General features: G+C 39.0%; 1 protein-coding gene across 1 annotated transcript in view; it reads right to left on the bottom strand.

The window, feature by feature from the left end:
* Positions 1-20,863, bottom strand: part of clasp1a (cytoplasmic linker associated protein 1a) — a 94,868-nt gene that overhangs the window by 34,840 nt on the left and 39,165 nt on the right. Inside the window, exons 12-14 of the mRNA XM_048599252.1 lie at positions 13,136-13,231; positions 8,964-9,107; positions 7,351-7,457 (exon numbers count right to left, since the gene is read on the bottom strand). Coding sequence (XP_048455209.1) covers positions 7,351-7,457; positions 8,964-9,107; positions 13,136-13,231 — 347 coding nt within the window. The remainder of the gene's footprint in view (positions 1-7,350; positions 7,458-8,963; positions 9,108-13,135; positions 13,232-20,863) is intronic.

Raw genomic sequence — 20,863 nt, 5'->3', positions numbered from 1 at the left:
GGATGACTCTTTTCCACTCTCAGGGTTAGTCCATAGGTGGCCATACAGACCAATGCGGCTACCACAGGCTCTGTTATACTTGGAGCAGGAGGTGGTCATGGGAAGGGGTGGGTGGGGCATTACTGTGACAGTATGCTCCTTTGTCAGACAATACATCACAGTTTCCTCATGACTGGTTCACGCAGTTTGCAGCCATTTCTAGACCTGAACATATCACCAACTTGCTGAGATACCCATGGCCAAATGGTGAAACTAAGTATGAGGTCCTGACAGTCAAATCCCTTCTGAAGAAAAACATTGACTTTTATAAAGGTAAAGTCGTCATAGTCCTACCAGACCATAGGGCTTCTCCCTCATTAGACAGAGATGACTAGTGACCTGATAGTCACCACGCCTCAGTCAAGGGGCAAGGTTGAGGATGGGAGTCCTTCATGATACCTCAGCTGTTCAGTGAACTGAACCTATGCTGTTTGCATCACTCTGCATTGCAAATCAGCCAACTAGCTAACAGACCCCAGGAGCAAAAACAAAGTTGCTGAAAAAGCTCAGCAGGTCTGGCAGCATCTGTGAAGGAGAAAACAGAGTTAACATATCGGGTCCGGTGACCCTTCCTCAGTAGACTCCAGGAGCATGGCTCACTGCCTTCAGAATTAACAATGGGGATAAAATGGAAGACACAACTTTCACCATCTCAATCGTATCAAAGAAGTGGAGCCCACACAATATTATAAAGAGAAACACAGTCTTATGAAAGCAACAATCTGAAGGAGAATATTATTAAATTGTTGCTGGATAGAGACACATTTACATTTAGTGAACACAAAGTGAAATTTTCACATCGCTAATAATGCACTTGGATGACGGACAAATAATTAACGATGAGAAAATATCACTTTGTTCTTAATGTAATAGAACATCATTAGACTTTAAATATTGCAAATCTTTGGAAAATCTAACATAATGTGCGTTCATTTGGAAGAATGGTATGTGCAGAATTCACTTTATAAAGTATAAAACAGTTTTCTGATCCTTTTAACGGTTCAGACATTTAAAGTTTTACAGTGTCAGCCTAACTCCAGCCGAGCCTGCAACTTGCAGGTTCGGTCCCACTGCAGGATTTCAATACTTGACCTGAGCTCTCACTCCGATATATTACTGAGAAAGTGCTGCGCTGTTAGAGGCCCTGATATTACCCTTAGGTCCTATTTGTCTGCTAAGACTGTTGTGAAAGTTCCATGGTAAGTAGCTCTCGAAGATCTTGGCCAATATTCATTACTCAACCAAATAAAATTAACTTCTATCATGCCATCTACTGTATGCAAAATAGCTGCTTTGCTTGCCGCAAGTACAAAAGTGACTAAAGTACAAATAAATATTCACCAGCAGTGAAATACCTTGGGTAACCTTGCATTTATTGTGCATCTTGATGCACAAAAATTGTTTTGAAGTTGAAAGAAATCAGAGAATCAAATTGACAAGATTAATTTTGTTGGTGACCTCATGAATTGGGCTGAGATATTAGCTCTGTGTGTAAGCTTGATGCTAAGACAGGGTATACCAAAACTCCCTGAGAAAGTGTCCAACCTGATTAATCCGTCTCGCTGTATGCAATGAAAACTCATGAAAAGGATTATATCTATCACCTCTGGCCTTGAACAGCACCCAGTCTACCTCACATTACACTGGAAGGGGAAGGTGTCTCAAAAAATTTGAGCAACAGGGGAAGCTAGCTGTCTCATGTTGCTACTTAGCAGTAACTAAATCAAGTTTTTTTTTCTCCACTAACAGGAGGCTCCCATCATGCCAAAGAAACAGTTTGCCTGCTACACAAATCAGTCATATAACATACACTTTTCAGTATCATTGTGCTGCCAGCTACTTAAGCCTTGCATCTTACATCTACTTAAGCCTTAAGAAACTTAAATGCCCAATTAGGAAGGCAAAAAGGGGCCATGAAATGTCTTTAGCAAATTGGGTCAAGGAGAATCCCAAGGCTTTTTATGCATATGTTAGGAGAAAAAGAGTGTAACAAGGTAAAGAGTAGGTCCACTCGAGGACGGAGGAGGGAAGTAATACGTAGAGCCACAGGAAGTGGGGGAGATCCTGAATGAGTACTTTGTATTGGTTTTCACCAAGGAGAAGGACACGGCTAATGTTGGGGTCAGGGACGAGTGTGAGAATACTCTAAAGAATGTCAACATATTGAGAAAGGAAGTTTTGGGAATCAATTTTGCATCAAGATAGACATGCTCCCAGGACCAGATGGTTACTCCAGGTTACTCCGAGAGGCAAGGGAGGAAATAGCTGGAGCATTGGCAGATATCTTCACATCCTCGTTGACCACTGGTGAAGTTCCAGAGGACTGGAGATTAGCAAATGCTGTTTTCCTTATTTAAGAAAGGATGCAGGGATAATTTGGGAAACTCTAGACCAGTGAGCTTGACGTCTGTGACGGGGAAGCTCTTGGAGAAGATACTGAGGGACACGATATATACACATTTGGAGGAAAATGGACTAGATAGTGACAGGCAGGATGGTTTTGTCCAGGGAAGGTCATGTCTCAAAAACCTGATTGAATTTTTTGAAGAGGTAAAGAAGATAATTAATGAGGGAAGGGCTGTGGATGTAGTTTATATGGACTTTAGTAAGGCATTTGATAAAATCCTACATGGCAGATTGGTACAAAATCTAAAATCACAAGGGATTTGGGGTGGCCTGGCTAGATGGATAGAAAACTGGCTTGGTCATAGAAGACAGACAGTAGTGGTGAAAGGATGATTTTCAAGAATGGAGACCAGTAACTAGTGGTGTTCCACGGGGGTCAGTCTTCGGTACTTTGTTGTTTGTAGTATATATATGATCTGGAGGAAAATTTGGGTGGTCTGATAACTTTGCTGAGGACACGAAGATTGGTGGAGTTGCCGATAGTGCCAATGATTGTGAAAGGATACAACAGGATATAGATAGATTGGCGACTTGGGCACAGAAATGGCAGATGGAGTTTCATCCAGATAAATGCGAGGTAATGCATTTTGGAAGATCAAATTTAGGTGTGAATTATATTGTAAATGGCAGAACCCTTAGGAACACTAACATTCAGATGGAATTGGGTGCAGGTCCACAGTTAACTGAAAGTGCCAACACAAGTAGCCAAGGTGATTAAGGCGGCATATGGCATGCTTGCCTTCATCATCCGGGGTGCGGAGTCCAACAATTGGCAAAACATGTTGCAGCTACAGACAACCCTTGTTAGGCCGCATTTGGAGTATTGTGTGCAGTTTAGGTCACCACACTACCAGAAGGATGTGGAAGCTTTGCAGAGAGTACAGAAGGTTCACCAGGATGTTGCCTGGTCTCCAGGGCACTGGCTAGGAGGAAAGGTTAAAAAGACTAGGATTGTTTTCACTGGAAAGATGGCGGCTGAGAGGAGACCTGATAGAGGTCCTGAAAATTATGAAAGACATAGACAGGGTGGATAGTCAGAGGCTTTCCCCCAGGGTTGAAGTTTCAAGGGGGCACAGGTTCAAGTTCAGAGGGGGAAACTTTAAGGGAGATGTGCAAGGATGTTTTTCATAGAATAGAATATTTTTCATATAGAGAATGGTAGCAGCCTGGAATGCACTACCAGAAGAGGTGGTGGAAGTGGGCACATTGAAGACATTTAAGAGGCACCTAGATGGGTACATGACTAGGGAGGGAATAAAGAGGCAAGGATCGAAAAATGGCAGGTTTGTTTTTAGATTATTTAGGGCATGATGGTTGGCACAGGCTTGGAGGGCCAAAGGGCCTGTTCCTGTGATGTACTTTTTCATTTGTTCATCTGAATAACGGACAGATCATATCCGTTCTCGCTGCATCTCCATGACAATGAAGGCCCAACCAACCAGCATCCTTTTCCCAAGCTGTATAAATTGGTGTCCCTCTTTTCAGGTCTGTTTCTTGTAGATTGATGAAAACAAAATGATAAGCTTTGACATTTTGACTCTGTTTAATAATCTGTTTAGCATGCAGGTGCAGCATGTAATTAGAAAAACTAATAAAATGATACTTCTTGGAAGGATTGAACAGGGTGGTAGGGAGATTATGCCTCAGTTGTACGAAGCATTGGGAGGCTATATCTGGTGTACTGTGTTCAGATTCCTTATTTCAGGAAGGGAAAGCAGATGGAAGCAGTGCAGATGTGATTTACTCAATCAATAAGAGGACTGCGTAGGCTGTTGTATGAAGAAAGGTTGGACAAGCTAGGCATATTTCTGTTAAGAGTTTGAAGAGAGAGGGACAACTTGATTGAAACATTCAAGATACTGAGAGGGCTTGAAAAGATGGATACCAAGAGGATGTTTCCTCTTGTGGGGAAATACAGCCCTAGGGGGTAACTATATAAAAATAAAGAGTCACCCATTGAGGCATTTGTTTCCTCCCAGAGGATTTTTGATCTTGGAGCTCCCTTTTGTAAAAGGCAGTGGAAACAGTCCGATAGAATCTTGGTGTCCAAGGGGTAAAAGGTTGTTGGCAGTGGGTAAGGTTACAGACACATCAGTCATGATATCACTGAATGGCTGAGCATTCTCAAGGGGCCAAGGTCCTATTTATGCTCTGAACTTGTATGTTGGCACATGTAAGTTATTGTATCTTGATTTATGCCATTTCAAATCTCAGTCCATTATTAAAATATTCAGTGAACTATTTAAGTTCTGCCAGGTCCATTTGACTTCAGTACACAAAGCAATTTCAAGGATCACAAATCACTGCCCTAATTATATAATGCCTTCAGCACATTTGTTTTAATACCAACCACTACAAATATCAGCATTTATTGCAACGTGTCCACTGTTGGTCTATCACAAAAAGATGGCACAAGTGCTCAACCTTGAAAAATTAACAAATTTAGTTGCACTATTTCAAAGTGTCAAAGTCCAAGTTAGTGCCCTCTTCAATCCACTCATTTAGAATAAAATGATGCCCACTTGGTGGGTACTCATCTATTCAAGTCTCATGGATCTGTATGGCAACAGAAATAAACATAGTTCTAGATCTCATGGGCAGAAATAAATGCAGATGACTACAATAAGCTAGTTAAATGTAAAATCTAGACAAATTCACAGCAAATGAAATATAAACAAATAGGCTGCTAGTACGGCAAAATTCGCATAAAAAAATTCAGCCATAATAAAATCCTGAACTGAGCATTTTTCACTTATCCAATTACTTTTAGAAAATTGGGCCATGACATGACCATGTCTTAAGAAGGCTTCCTGTATTTAAACTTGTTCCTTTTAACATTTGCAGCTGTACTTGTAATATGTCCATAACATACAAGCGATTCATTCTTCCTTGAACTGCCTGACTGGAGTTCAAATCAAGTCCAATACTACCATCTCTATTTTTAAAAAAAACTTCATTAAATTCAGCTGGAACAGATGTTGAACTTATAACCCTTTGGCTAATATACACTTACAGTATCAAAATAATTACATGCTCATGCGCAAGAAACTCCAAGTTCAAGCTTGAGAATCGCTCTCAAGTTACATTCTATGAATAATCATAAGTGTAAATCTGCATATTAATTTGGGTTGGCACTGTTAGTGAACCTGCCAATTTCTCTTTTCTACTGACTTCTTGCCAAGAATCATTCAATCGTGAACAAAGTTTCATATCTCACAACCAACTCATTATCACAGTCATTAACTTTCACCTTTACTTCACCATCACTGGTTGTGAAAGCCTTGTTCACACCATTATCACCTTCAGGTTTTGGTCCTCCATTACTTTACTGGGTGGTTTCCCAAGCTGTACTATATCCAGGTTTCAAATGCCTTAGGTCTCATCTAATCCCATACTAAGTTTGCCCCTACCTCCCCCCACTTCCCTGCCTGCATTTACTAGGATCAACTATCTAGTACTAGACATTAGATGTGGTGAAGAGCTTGAAAACACTTCAGAAAAATGTGATCAAGTGCTTTTATTGTACAAATTCTAATGCATATGTACCATTGTAAACTGCCTGACTTTTATGTACTCAAAAGAAGACAAATTTACCAACTTAAGTAAATCCCTTTTAAGTGCAAAAAAACACACACTCGCAATATCAAAAAAGAAGATACTGCTTTCGCCATGAATGTAAACCGCAACAGTTACCCGCACATGCTCTTTCCATTTGTTTGCTACTATTTACACAGGATCAACACAAACATATTTCTGTGACCTACAGTACTTTTTTTCCCCGTGACCAATACTACTTATTTCCAGATGAAGTGTTCCATTTTGTTATTGAGTTTCTATTAACGCACAGGTTCCTCAAACTAGCAGTATTACATTGCAACCAAAAGTCAATAATGCTAATTTATCTAAGAACCATTCTTTTAAAACATGAAATAAGCCAGAAGTACTAATGTTAATAACATCAAGACAACAATATGTATCAGCATATCTGTTTATGTCTTCCCAGAAACAAACATATAATACAAATCTTTAAAAAGCTCATGCTGGAACAATAAAACATGGATTTAAAAATGTTATTTTTTGGAGAGCAGTTGAAAATGGCATGATGATGGAGTGGTAGTGAAAAGTTTCATGCACACGATGAGTTACAAAGGGAAAAGGTTTGATTAAGAGAAATGAAAGATATACACTGTATAATTCTGGCATATGCATTTGCTTTATGATTTTTCAGGATTTTTGGTTTGAAAAGTTCCTGGAAACACAGCTCCACAAACACTATTCAAAGCAACCACACTGACTATAGGAAAACGGTTCCTTTCCAGTGCAAGTAATGTTTGTCGAGTAGTCTCAATTCTTCTCATTGCTAAAATTTGTTCATTTTTAAACAACAATTATTGGATTAAAAGGAGTGTAATTTACATTATTTACTGCAGAAATTACTTCAGGTACAGCAATGCTCTAACATCATAGGATCGTGTATTATAAAATATTTCAACTGAACCAGGTGAAGGTATAAGTTTGCATAGATTTTTTATATATGACTACTGGACACATGTTCCACATTGTGAGAGTAGGAACTGGGAAGTAAAGAAATGTCAGGACTTGGATACAAACTTACTGTTATAAAAGTTGACATCTCAGGCCAGATCTTATAAATTGTTGAAGGAAATCACATTATTTACTGTTCAAAATTCAAGGTGAGAGAGCAACAATGGAATCAAATGAAATGCAGAAAAGAAATATGTTTGATCAAAGCATTTATGATTCTTATTTTGAAGATTACGAGGACAGGGAATCACCAGGAAACTAATGGGATTTAAATTATTATTTTGATAACATATTTTACCTAGGAGCTAAAAATACATCACAAATGTGATATGAATAATTAAAATTAAAATTTATCATTACCTTGGGGAAAGACCACCATGTGAACAATTTGTTGGAGATGTAAGAGGGCTTGTTCGGCTGCTGGAGTGTCGTGAAGGTGTGCGTCCCATTGTGTTGCTGGGTGAACTCTGTAGCAAGAATAGAAAAGATAATGAAATATGCATCATTATATACTTCCACTAAAGAGAACATGGGCAACTACTGAGTTACACATACACAATCACAAGTCTTCAGGTTAAAATATCTGAACTACACAACGTGGGACAGGAAATTCAGATGTGTGTCAGGCACTAAGTTGAAGATTGGCTTCAGAAGATGATCATGAAATGATCTGATTCCAGAAATGCAGCCTTCACGACATAAAAGCAGCAGTTGGCCACTTAGCCCCTCAACCTGTTTCAACACTCAGACAGGTTATGGTTGATTGATAACCTAATTCTGACTCCTTAGCCAATATCCCCTATTATCTAGCAATTACAAACTTAAAACTAATAACCAAAACAGCTATTGGCTCAAGAGAGTTCACAACTTCTACCACGGTTAGAGTATAGAAATATTTGCCAAATTCACTCCTCACAGGCCTAGCTATATCCCCAGTGGTCTTTTGAAAAAAAATTTCTAATCAACCTGTTCAGAAACATTATGACACCCTCTGGAGCAGTTGGGACTTGAACCTAGGCATCATGGCTGAAAGGTACCGCTGTGCCACAAGAACCCTCATATTCACTGGCATTTTATTTTCCTTTGCCCTCGGTCTTAAATTTCCCAAACATTCTACTCCATCGGTCCCACTTAATAACTATTTACTATCTTAACTCAATTAAGTTTGATCACTCTTATCACTCTTTATAACTGAGCCATTGGAGTTCAGGTATTTATCACTCCAGCAAATCTATGTTGCACTACCTCCAAGACCAATACATCTTTCCTAACACGTGATGCACAGAACTGTGCACTGTATCAGGTAGAGTCTAACTTATGCAGCTGTGGCTTAAAGTTCACTCTTACTTCTATTGTGCACAATGTGATTAGAAGAAAAACAGTGCACAGATTACTGGTACATATACCTTAAATATATCTAAATATGAGAGATGACGACATTTAAAAAGGGTTTACAATTTCAAATTTCTTTCTCCCTTCAAGTTCTTAATGTGCTACTGCATGTTGGGCTCTATTCCAAAATAAATAAGCATCATAATTCACAAGTATGAAGGCATTTACTGAAAGTTAATTTTAAGTGCTCCATTCTTTAAAAAAAGCTCTTGGTTGTATGGACACAGGCAGGCTGTATTTATTACCCAGCCCTGAGTGTCCAAAAAGGATTCCTATTGAAGGGTTCAACCACGTAGAATAGGATTGGTGTCATATGTAGGCCTGGTTGGGTACTCTTTTCTACAGGACGTTAGTGAACTATATTGGTTTTTGCAACAATATAGCAGATTTCTTGCATTAGCCCACAAGTTCAGATTTACTGAATTCAACTTGCATTATTGGGATTTTAACTCTCAACTTCATATTTGCTAAGACAGTGGCGTTACTACTATACAAGCCTATGTTGTTATTTTCATTAATGCACATTAGCTTTCCACTGTCATTGAAATATTGCACCAAAAAAAGTGGCAGGAGCCAAGTACCACACTAGTGTTGCTAGAGTTCTTCAAGTGATTGTGAAGGAGCTTGGTGGCACCATCTTGGAATGTTTTTGGCAAGGCACCAAGTAACATAGTGAACTCAGGAGTGTTCAGCTCAAACAGGGAAATCAGCACAACCTGCGCAGCCTGTAGAAAACAAAAAGAAAGCGATTACAAACAAAGCAAAACCAAAAGTCACTCATTAAAAATTCGGGTACTCCCATTAACCCAAGAGCAAACAGCCCTTAAGAAACCAATCACTAAATGGAAACCTTGAATACACTATAACTAACATTTCCTACGCTATTTGAAGGTCATTGGCTTTTCATTAAAAGTCTGTGCAGCCGACTGCAAGACTGCCATTTTCCCAATAGCATTTCTTTTAAAAGGCACTCACCAAGTTCAGTACTCACGTACATTTGCATTGTGCACACAGAACATAGAACAGTACAGCACAGGAACAGACCCTTCAGCCCATGATGTTGTGCCGAACATGACAAAAATTAAACTAATCCCCAAAGCCCTTCTGCCTGCCCTTGGTCCATATCCCTTCATCCCTTGCATATTCATATGCTTATCTAAAAGTCTCTTAAACACCCCTATCATATCTGTCTCCACCACCAGCCCTGGCAGCCTGTTCCAGACACCTATCAATCTTGATGCAAAAAAAAACTTGTCCCCACAGAGCTTTGAGCTTTCCCCCTCTCACCTTAAATGCATGCCCTCTAGTATTAGATATTTTAATTCTGGGAAAAAGATTCTGACCATCAACCCTATCTATGCATCTCATAATTTTATAGAGTTCTAGCAAGTCTCCCCTCAGTCTCCACTGCTGCAAAGAAAACAACCCTAGTTTTTCTAGCCTCTCCTTATAGTTCATGACCCATGAACGAGGGCAGCATTCTGGAAAACCTCTTCTGCATCATTTCCAAAGCCTCCACATCCTCCCTGTAATGTGGCAACCAGAATTTTTTAAATTTAACGTACATCAGTTACCAAAGTAGAATTTAAACCCATGCCCTCTGTGCATTAACCTAGGCCTCAGGATTAGTCGCTGCTGATATTATCACTGCACCACGATCATCCCACCACTCAAATAGCATTACTGAAATCAACTTGCATACAGACAGTCATACACTTGATACAAAGAAAGAATTTTCCAAGCTATTAACATTTAAAACAAATTCCCAGCAGAGCAACAGTCACCCTTCGATCAGGCAATAACCCTGGTAAACAACATACTATTTATACTTTATGTTTGCAACTAAACTGTCAATGATTGGTATTTTCTTGAGTGTGTTTTTTTTGAAAAAGGGGTGCATGGTGTTGGAGAGGGCAGGCAATGATAAAAACTGTGAAACAAATGAACTGCACATTGCCAGTATTTCAAAGGAAACACCTGTCTATAACTTTCACTTGGTGTTTTCAGTTTAGGTGCGTGATTAAACCTGGCAGTACATTCTACATAGAATTGAAACAGAAAACGAGGTCACTTAGCCCATCATGTCTGTGCTCACTCGTTGGAACGTATCTAATTAGCCCATTGTGCTCCTTCACCATAGTCTTGCAATTTTTTCTTTTAAGCATTTAAGCTATTCTATGTAAAATTAAAATCTGCACATTTTCAGTCTGTCCATCCCTGATCATAATTCACTGCATAATTATTTTCCACTTCCGACTGTACTGCATTGGAAGCAAGTCCATTTTATTTATTCTAATTCAGACCAGACAAGATGTAGATCACCTCAATCAAATCTCCCAATTCTGCTTTAAGCAGAACAAGCTCAGTTGCCTCAGTTTCTCTAAGTAACTGAAAAATTTAAATACCTGGTATCAACGGAGTAATTCTCTTCTAAACTCTCTTCGATGTTTCCATATCCTTCTTACAATCAGTGTTTCATTAAGATTCAACAGAACTTGCTTTTATGCCATATTAATGAATCCAAGGACCCTATATGGATTTTTATATAGCCTTCTTGTTTTGCCTTATCTTCGAATGATTTGTTCCTACACCCCATTTAAAATTATACCATTAGTTCCGACTTACTTAATTTTTCCCATGAAAATGAATCATCTCAGATTTCGTTGTGTTAAACACCATTAGCCACATCCAACTGTTCATTTAATGGTGTTCTAAGGAAGGTCACCAGATCCGAAATGTTAACTCTGATTTCTCTTTACAGACGCTGCCAGACCTGCTGAGCTTTTCCCGCAACTTCTGTTTTTGTTCATTTAATTAGCCGGTCTACCCTCCTAAAGTTTAGTATCATCCCTATTTTGTATCATCCCTAAGTTTTGGTATTATTCATTAATAACCAGGATTTAGGGCATAATTTTAAAGAAAAGAGCAGTGGTTACAACATCTGCCACTGGGGACACCATTGCACACTTCCATCCACCTGAAAACAACTGATCATAGAACACTGAACATAGAACAGTACAGCAAAGTACAGGCCCTTTGGCCCACAACGTTGTGCTGACCTATTATCCCACTCGAAGATCAAAAACTAACCTGCATACCCTTCATTTTACTATCATCCATGTGCCTATCCAAGAGTCGCTTAAATGTCCCTAAAGTATCTGACTCTACTGCCACCGCTGGCAGTGCATTCCACGCGCCCACCACTCTGTGTAAAAAACCTACCTGTGACATCTCCCCTAGACCTTCCTCCAATCACCTTAAAATTATTTCCGCCCTGGGAAAAACTCTCTGGCTATCCACTGTATCTATGCCTCTCATCATCTTGTACACCTCTGGCAAGTCACCTCTCATCCTTCTTTGCTCCAATGAAAAAAGCCCTAGCTCCCTCAACCTTTCCTCATAAGACCTGCCCTCCAGTCCAGGCAGCATCCTGGTAAATCTCCTCTGCACCCTCTCTAAAACTTCCACAACCTTTCTATAATGAGGCAACCAGAACTGAACACAATATATTCTCATATCCCAAGTGTGGTCTAACCAGAGTTTTATAAAGCTGCAGCATAACCTCGTGGCTCTTAAACTCAATTCCCCTGCCAATGAAAACCAACACACCATACTCCTTCTTAACAACCCTATCAACTTGGGTGGCAACTTTGAGGGATCTACAGAGGTGGACCCCAATATCCCTCTGTTTCTCCTCACTGCCAAGAATCCTGCTATTAACCCTGTATTCTGCATTCAAATTCTACCTTCCAAAATGAATCACTTCATACTTTTCTGGGTTGCATTCCATCTGCCACTCCTTTGCCCAGCTTTGCATTCTGCCAATGTCCCGTTGCAACCCACAACAGCCCTCCGCACTATCCACAACTCCACCAACCTTCGTGTCATTGGCAAACTTACTAACTTACCCTTCCAAATCCTCATCCAAGTAATTTATAAAGATCAATATGTTCCACTGTCTGCTCCTAATCTAATTCATATCCACTTAGCCAATTCTCCTTTAATCTAATGCCTTACAATTTGTTAATAGGTTTATTATGTGGTACTTCATCAAATGCTGAATGAATCTTCATTCAAGATAGCAATAACTTTTAACCTTTAACTCATGAAATGGGATAGGAACAGGTTTCAAATTACTGGATAATATATACGGTAAATGTATAAATCTGCTAGCAATGTGCTGGAATAAAAAGCTAATATTCTATCAGATAAATAGACAAAGTGGTGCTTCCAAACAAGGTGGGTAACACACAAGATGTATTACATTCATATTATCCACAAAACGCTACTTGTTTTCTCTTTCATACATTGGAGATAAAATTTAACAATTAATTTTACTGCAAGCTTGCTAGTACAAATCCAATTTGCACAAAAGGTTACAAAATAAATTTTCAAGTTCTAAATAAACACGTATTAAAAGAACATGTTAATGCAGTTGCAGATCCATTAGTTAACAGATGAGCATGCATTCCAACATCACAGGCAGCAATTCTCAATTTCAGGGCCAATGCTCTACTTTACTTATTAAGACTGCAAAGAAAAGGCAAACTTTATTCCCAGAGACCACCACCTATGTGCTGTACAGTTATCAGAAGTCAACTGCTTTTGGCAATAGAGGAGAGTGAACACATGGTTGTTACACAGAAACAGAAGTCAGTCAGGCCAAGACCCTTGTGCAGCCAAGTTAAAAAAAAAATAGCTAATGATACAGGGGAAAAGCAACTTGAGATTAGTAGGTGCAACATTTTTCTACCTGTTTACACTTTTCTTCCAGGCCAATTTCACCAGGCCCAGAGGTACTCGAACAGGACCTGGCCAACACCTCATCACTCAACCAACTATGCACAGTCTGGGTTTGACAGGTGGGAAGGTATTAGAAAAATTGCAGTATACAATAAACAGCAGTTGCATGATTAACAAAATTATATAGAGCTGACAAGCACAACAGAAAAAGTGACTAGTCGTGTTTGCATCGGAGAGATGCTGATATTTAAATTATTTAAGCTGTCACTTTTGGGAGCTGCCAATTTGCTCCCTTTTTGCCTACATTAAGTTGTGTTTAATTTTTCTCCCCCAAAATGAAGTTCCTGTTGCATTTCAAAAGACAAAACAATGCCACAATCTTTTGCTCATCAGTGTAGAACAGCCTAATGTGAGCATGAAAAACTATTACAAACATATTTTATGACTCAGTAGTAACACCCAGACATGGTTGAGATCATTCAGTATTTAAAATGCTGCATTTTTGAAATGCTCTTCTCAGAATGATTATTTAGTAAAGCTTCAGTCCCACATATAAAATGAACAAACAGTTATGTTACAGGCAAATAAACCCAGAATATAATAAAGCAAATGATACTTGTTGACTCTATAACGAATTTAAAAAACATTAAAACAGAAGTTCGTAATTGCCAATTGCTTGACTAAACCGTTAGATCATTTCCCTTTATCTTCATCTTCTTGGTGTGTATTTTTTAAGCTTTTCTATCTTTCCTCTTTTGTGAAGAGCCTTGCAATATTATTATAAACTATTATAAAATATTTTAGAATGTTCAATGCAAATTATGGAATCATACAATTCAAGAAAATAATCAAGTGGATGGTGACAAAAGACTTAAAAGTTGGCTCATCCATTTTGAATAATATGAACAACTCAGACATGACAGTTCAAATCCTTCTGTGCTGCATCATTCTATGAATTAGACAACATCTAAAATTCAAACACAGTTCTTTGTATTTATGCAGAATGGAACAGGGAGAAGGTGTAGTACAAAGCATAAATCCAAACCAACTATAGCATGAGATGTGAGTTCTAGCGTTCCTGCCTCAGAAGCACTGCACTACATGCTTGACTTTAGCAAATGTTATGGTCTTGCATTGGGTTAATCTGTGGAATTATAAACAATTCTCATTTAATAAAAAGACAGGAAGTCTTTTCTTCTCACTCAAAAGAGCTTATTGTCCAATTAGCTGCTCTTAATTGAAATGTACAGTAGCAATTTTGGGAAACAGGAGTTCAAATTTGATCCCAAATAAACAGAATAACAGACTTCTGCACATATATGACTAACGTTCCTATCTCAAATATTTTGCAAGTCCTGAATTTTTGCGAAACAAATCCACATTTATTCTGCAATAAGTACACAATATAAATAAAATTGTTTGATTTACATTTACTGAATTAGTTAAATTTAGTGAAGTTGCACATTTGTTGAATATATTGCCCAACCCTAGCTGCCTGCAAGAAAGGGGCGGTGGGCTGCCTTCATGAACTGCTGTAGGCCATTTGTTGTAGGTGTCCTCAGTGCTGTTAGGGAGGAATTTCCAGGATTTTGATCCAGTGATATTGAAGGAACAGCAAAAGAGCTTTGAAACTTTAACCTCTCTCATCCAGCACAAACCTTCTGGTTGTTCTTGGGTCAAAATTTAGTACGGCTCATTTTTTTGTTGCAATTGATCAAAGAGTGTCAACTTTTCACGCCCTGCTCACAGAAGCTACAGAATCCCTATAGATGGAGCCAGGCAAACAGACAGAAAATACAGCAAGGTCACACTCTAAAGCCAACTTTTACGGGCACTTGTCAGCAAATGAACAGCAAGACAAAGTCCTTATGTGGACTGCAAAAACTTGGGCCATTAAATTTAATTCCTTGCCTTTTTGTACATGACTTCATGCTATTTTCATAATTATGCGTTTTATAAAAAAAAGTTCCATTAGCATAAACTTTGAATCTGAAACTCCCTTTCCAAAACTTTCACCGTCTCCTTTTCAAAATGACGTCTGTAACTGCCACCTGCTTGACCAAACCACTTGATCATTCCTTTCACCTTTATCTCCATGGTGCAGATTTTTTTAAAAAAAGTTTTTCTATCTTTCCTTATTTGTGAAGGGCCTCGCAATATTATTTGCGTGAAAGAAACCATACAAGTACAACTTGCCAATAGTAAAGTGGCAAATACGAAATGTGAAAAGTGAGTTACAGGAAAAGGTACAGTTCAACAAGGTCATGATATTCAAGTGTCAAGGAATGTCTGTAAATACAATAGTAAAGTCAACTGCAGAAAGCAGCGTAAACACCAAATTGATTCTCACAGCATGCACCTGTAAACCATTAAAATCACCACAAAGTCTAACATTTCTCTTTTAAATTATAGCACCCATGTGATACAAATACTTAAAGGTCTTTAAAATGAACAGTATTATTTGGCATGTACATACTCTTATGAAACTTAATCACTATCACCAAAATACAAGTATTTCACTTCAAAGAGCAATGCTTGCAAAACAGATGCATCTCCTATGGCATTAACAAACAGGGATATTCTATCATGAAATTCATAACTTTGGACATCGAAAATGATTGACAAGCCCAAAATTCATTTATTACAGGTTTTATGATATTTAGATTTTCATCTGATAATTTACAGGGTGGTCAGATTTTCCTTGGCGTAACGCCAGGCAGTGGGTCAAGACAGAGGAGTTGTTCCAGGATTTTGACCAAAAAAAAAAATCAACAAAGGAACAGCAACTTGTAGATTGTGGTGGCCTCATAAGTTTACTGTCCTCATCCTCCTTGAGGTCATGGGTTTGGAAAGTGCTGTCAAAGAAACCTTGGTGAGTTAATGATGAAGGGAGTGTCTGTTGGAAGAAATGGATGGTGAGTTAATTAAGTTGGCTGTTTCATCCTGGATGGTTGAGTCTTATTTAAAATGTTGCTGAAGCTGTACCCGTCCAGTCAAGCGAAGAGTATTCCACCACACACCTGATTTGTGGTTGTAGATGGTGGACAGGTATTTGAGAGCCTGGGAATGAATTATTCATCGCAGAAATCCTACCTTCTGATCTGCTGTGTAGCCACAGTATTTATATGGCTAGTCAAGTTCAGTTTTTGGGGAATGTTAACACCAGGATATTGATAGTGAAGAATTCAGTGCTAGCAATGCCTCCGAATATCGAGCAGCACTGTTAGCTTCTCCCCACTGGAGTCAGTCAATGCCTGTCACCCATGTGGCGCAAATGTTACCTGCCACTTATTATGCCCTACCTAGATGATGACTAGGTCTTGCTGTATATGGACAGGAGCTGCTTCAGTTTGAGGTGTTGCAAATGATGCTGAACACTTTACAAACATCAGCAAATATTCAGACCTCATGATGGAGGAGCAGTCAATGATGAAGCAGTTCACGATCACTGGGCAAGGACACTACCATGCAGATACATCTTGTGACACATTTATCTCCAACCACCACAAGCATCTTCCTTTGTGCCAAGTATGATTCCAACCAGCAGGGTTTCCACTCCAATTCTCACTGACCTAGTTTTGCAAGAGCTCCTTGATGGTACATTGTCAAACACAGTCACCCTCATCTTTTGAGTTCAGCATTTTACATATTGATGACAGCAGCGAGTGTCCCTTGTGAAACACAAATAAGCATCAATGACCAAGTTACTGCTGAGGATATACCACTTGATAGTACTGTCAAGCTCCCCTTCCAACAATTTGCTGATGATCAGTAGACCGCTAGGGCAATATTTGGCTAGGTTGGAGTCGTCATATTTTTGAGGACAGAATACACCTGTGAAATTTTCCACATTGTCAAGTGCATACCAGTGTTTCACCAGTACTGAAATAGCATGGCTCGGTGCACACCAAGATCTGAAGCACAAGTCCTCAGTATTATGCTAGAATGTTGACAAAGGCCTTCACATTTTGCAGTGGTCCTGTGCTTTAAGCCATTTCTTTATTTCATGTGAAGCGCATCAAATTGACGAAAGACTGGCACCTATGCTGCTAGCGACTGTGGGAGACGGCTGACAGAGATTACCCATTCAGTATTTCTTGCTAAAGATTGATGCATATACTTCAGACTTTCCTTTTGCACTGATGTGCTGGGCTTCCCCATCATAGTGGGCAAGAATACTTGGGAAGCCTCAGTCTCCTGTTGGTTGTTTAATTGTCTGCCATGATTAATGGCTAGATGTTGCAGGTCTGTAGAGCATAGATCTAATCCATCAGATCAGAGATCACTTAACCCAGTCTATTGCAAGCAGACCCAAGCAAGCAGCTTCACCAGGATGGTGCTTAATTTACTTGTAGTGTCTCAGAAGAAATGACATAGTAGGTGCTGTTTTGGAAAAATAATTAAGCAATTTATGTCAGGAAAGTCAGAATATAGTTCAGCCTTTTTTGGTAAGAAGCAGGAGCTACCCTTCAGTGTGGTTTCACAGGATTTAATAGGTCGGATTTCTCTAGCCCTTTTTTTTTAAATGGAAGAAGGGCGCTCTGCACTTTTGAGAGGACAGTCCACTCAGGGCACCCTCAGAGGTGCAGAGTCCTTTTCCACTGACAGTTCTTTGACAGTACAAAAGTGTCAGAGAAAGGCAACTTACACTCTCCTTTCCACAGCAGTCAGCTGCTATATTCTGAAATTTAAAGGCCTCAGCAGCCACTGAGAGCTAGTGTGAAACTATTAAGTACATGAGGCGAGTTTGAGGTTAGGGTGCTGGAAGGGCAGGGTGCTAGATGGGTATGGGGAATAGGGTGTCAAGTTATTAGAATGCCAGGGATAGGATACCAAATGAACAGGTCCAGTGTCAGTGTGGGTGTCAGGTTAAGTTCAGCAGGAGGGGAGAATGGCTCAGATCTAACTCAGTGGCAAGGGTGGCCAGGTTGGGTTTTTGTGAGGGACATTGAGGGTCAGAGTTGGGTTGGGTCAAATAAGGGTCGGGGGGGTAGGAGGAGGTATAGTTGGGACTAGTTAGGTAAGGATAGGGTCAGTTTAATAGTTACTCAGGAGTTAGGCAATATATTTAAGAATTTCAGAAGGTTCCAGATGTAGAGAAATTGCACACCAGAAAATTCAATTTCCCAGGCAATGCCTTTGGAATGTGACACAACAGGAATTCCACAGGAATCCCCATGCACAATTCCCATCTTTGATTTGATTTGATTGATTTGTTGTCACATGTACCTAAGTACAGTGAAAAGCTTTGTTTATGAGCAATACAGGCAGATCATAGTAAGCAAGGTTATACAAGGCCATCTATGCTGGCATAATGACTGTCTGGCTAGTGGAAAATCCAGGCTAATGTTCCTCCAGCAAGTAGGCACAGTTGAAAAAGCTTAAACTGTACGATCAATCTACAGAAACACAGTTAACATTTTGAGTCTAGTATGACTCTTCTTCAGAGCCAGTCCTGAGGAGAAGTCATATCTCTCTCTCTCTCCACAGATGCAGCCAGACCTCAGTTTCTCCAGCATTCTCTATGCTTGCTTCCAATTTCCAGCATCCACAGTATATTGTTTTTATTAGTTTGTTCGATCATGTCGGATGAATGAATCTTGTATGGAATACATGTAAAATCTCTTACTAAACAATGCTCTTTTTTTATTTTAGTGGAAATCTTATAACTAAAGCGAAGTGTCACCCTTTCAGTACATGACGACTATATGAAGATCCTCTCATTTGTACAAATGCTTAAAAGCTCCTTACTGCAAATGGGGTATAAACTAACGACCCTCATGCATCTGCAGACAAGCTACAATTTTCCTGGACTTGCCCTTCCTAGATATCACTAAAGAAGGGAAGTACAATTTCAGAGGTAATCAGTCATTCAGGACTCAATGCTTCAGGCCCAAGTTTCTACATGCTCACATATTCTTTTGAAGAAGGAATTACATTTTTTTTAAAAAAATGTAGCATTCTGCATTTGATTCCTACCTATTGGCACAAACGCCGTGTCTCAACAACCATCTGTATAAAAAACTCCCACTTATTAATTTGTTCTTTTCATGATCTTAAATTTATCCCTCTATTTATTGGTTACCTCTTAATCTTCTTTGCTATAACAAATTGTTTTAATTAGGAAGTTTAAGCTTTTACCTTAAAATTTTGAAAATTTATTGGTTATACACAATATGGCATAGCTCTGACACCCATTCCAAGGTAAAACTGAACACAGCAAAGCAAGAAGCTCTAGTTTGTTGCAAATTTTAGACAGCAAAATGAAGACTGGGCTCAATACACTCAGATCAGCAACAGCAAACAATTGTTAAAAATAAAGTGAGTGAAGCGAGATGAAAAGCTTTTGTAAAATGTCTTTGTTCAGCAATACCAAACTGAGCTAACAACTTAAGTCTTTGCTTCTGCCTTGCATGGGCAAAGTTTCAAGATCCACAAAATTCTACAGCTTCACCAAATTTACCTCTTATTCTACAAATATATTTCATAATTACTGCTTATTTACTCCTCGCACCCGAACTCCTAAGACTCTCTGCTCTATTTATTCTATTTTTTAATGCAACTTCCTTTTCTTTTCCTAAGACACATTAACATTTCAGCTGGTATGATCTGATCAAGCTACTAACTTGTCTACATACACTCAAAATCACTTAAAAGTCATTTTCAATTAACCAAACTTGTGGGTGGTATACAAACATTTAATAGCACTTGTTTAAACACCAAACTGGAATGAACACCACTCTGCCCTTCCCTCGGATACAAAATACATCCATTAAGCACTATTTTCTGTCCTTTAACCAACTTTCCACACTCCAATTGACACTGTGTTGCAATTTCATTAGCAAGTCTTCTGCAGGCACCTTATTCAAAGCATTCATTGAATGTCATCTCAATTATTAGCTCAACACAAACCATTACTCAACTTAACAACAAAGTCATTTTAAGTAGCACCCACCAAGCATATCAGAGTTGTTGGTTTGAAAACAAGCTGAGGAAAATAAGGTGACACTTCTCCCTACCAAATAAGCACAGAGGTCGTCAGAGGGCCAGAAAAATGTGTGAAGCCAAATGATGCATTCAAAAATTAACGTCTTAACTGTCCAGTAGCACAAATATTTTATCTTTTAATGTTAACAATATTTGCCATTCTGGGCAGTCCATTCCATGCAATGACCATTCTTTGTTTAAGTTAGCTGAATCTAAGCTAACCTCCCCTCCTTCCACATTTGAGCCTGCAGTGCCTGGTTTGAGGACAGAAAAATTGATGCTGAAAATCTTTTATCCTATGGTTGTTATGTAGTTCAAAAATCACACGTCCAAGCGGTTTCTTCAACACAAGAGACAATCCTAAACTCTTCAACCTCTCTTTGTACATCAATTCCGCTAAGTTATCAACTTGGTTTTCCTCTTTGACATTTGTTCCAAGACGGCATATCCTTGAAGTAGTATCGTGACCAGAATATTACACAGTAATCCACTGGTGTGGATATCAATTATTGTACAAGCTCATTACAAGACCTGAAATTTATGTTCTATTCATTTGTTTTGTTTACTGTCGTTCCGGACTGTGGTGTTTGTTTCGCTGTGCTGTTCAACAATGCTTCCAGATCCCTATAGTTTTGTATCCTGCAGCCATGAACATTTATTTATTCTGACATTTATTCCCCATCCTCGGTCTTATAATCATGCAAGTTTTCAGACTTCTGTCCACTTTCCCAATTTATTTAATTCATCTCTT

Source organism: Rhincodon typus, chromosome 7 (assembly GCF_021869965.1).
Source record: "Rhincodon typus isolate 14 chromosome 7, sRhiTyp1.1, whole genome shotgun sequence".
In the NCBI taxonomy this organism is placed as follows: domain Eukaryota; kingdom Metazoa; phylum Chordata; class Chondrichthyes; order Orectolobiformes; family Rhincodontidae; genus Rhincodon; species Rhincodon typus.
Note: the sequence above shows the minus strand (reverse complement) of the source record. Positions and strands in the feature narration are given on the sequence as shown.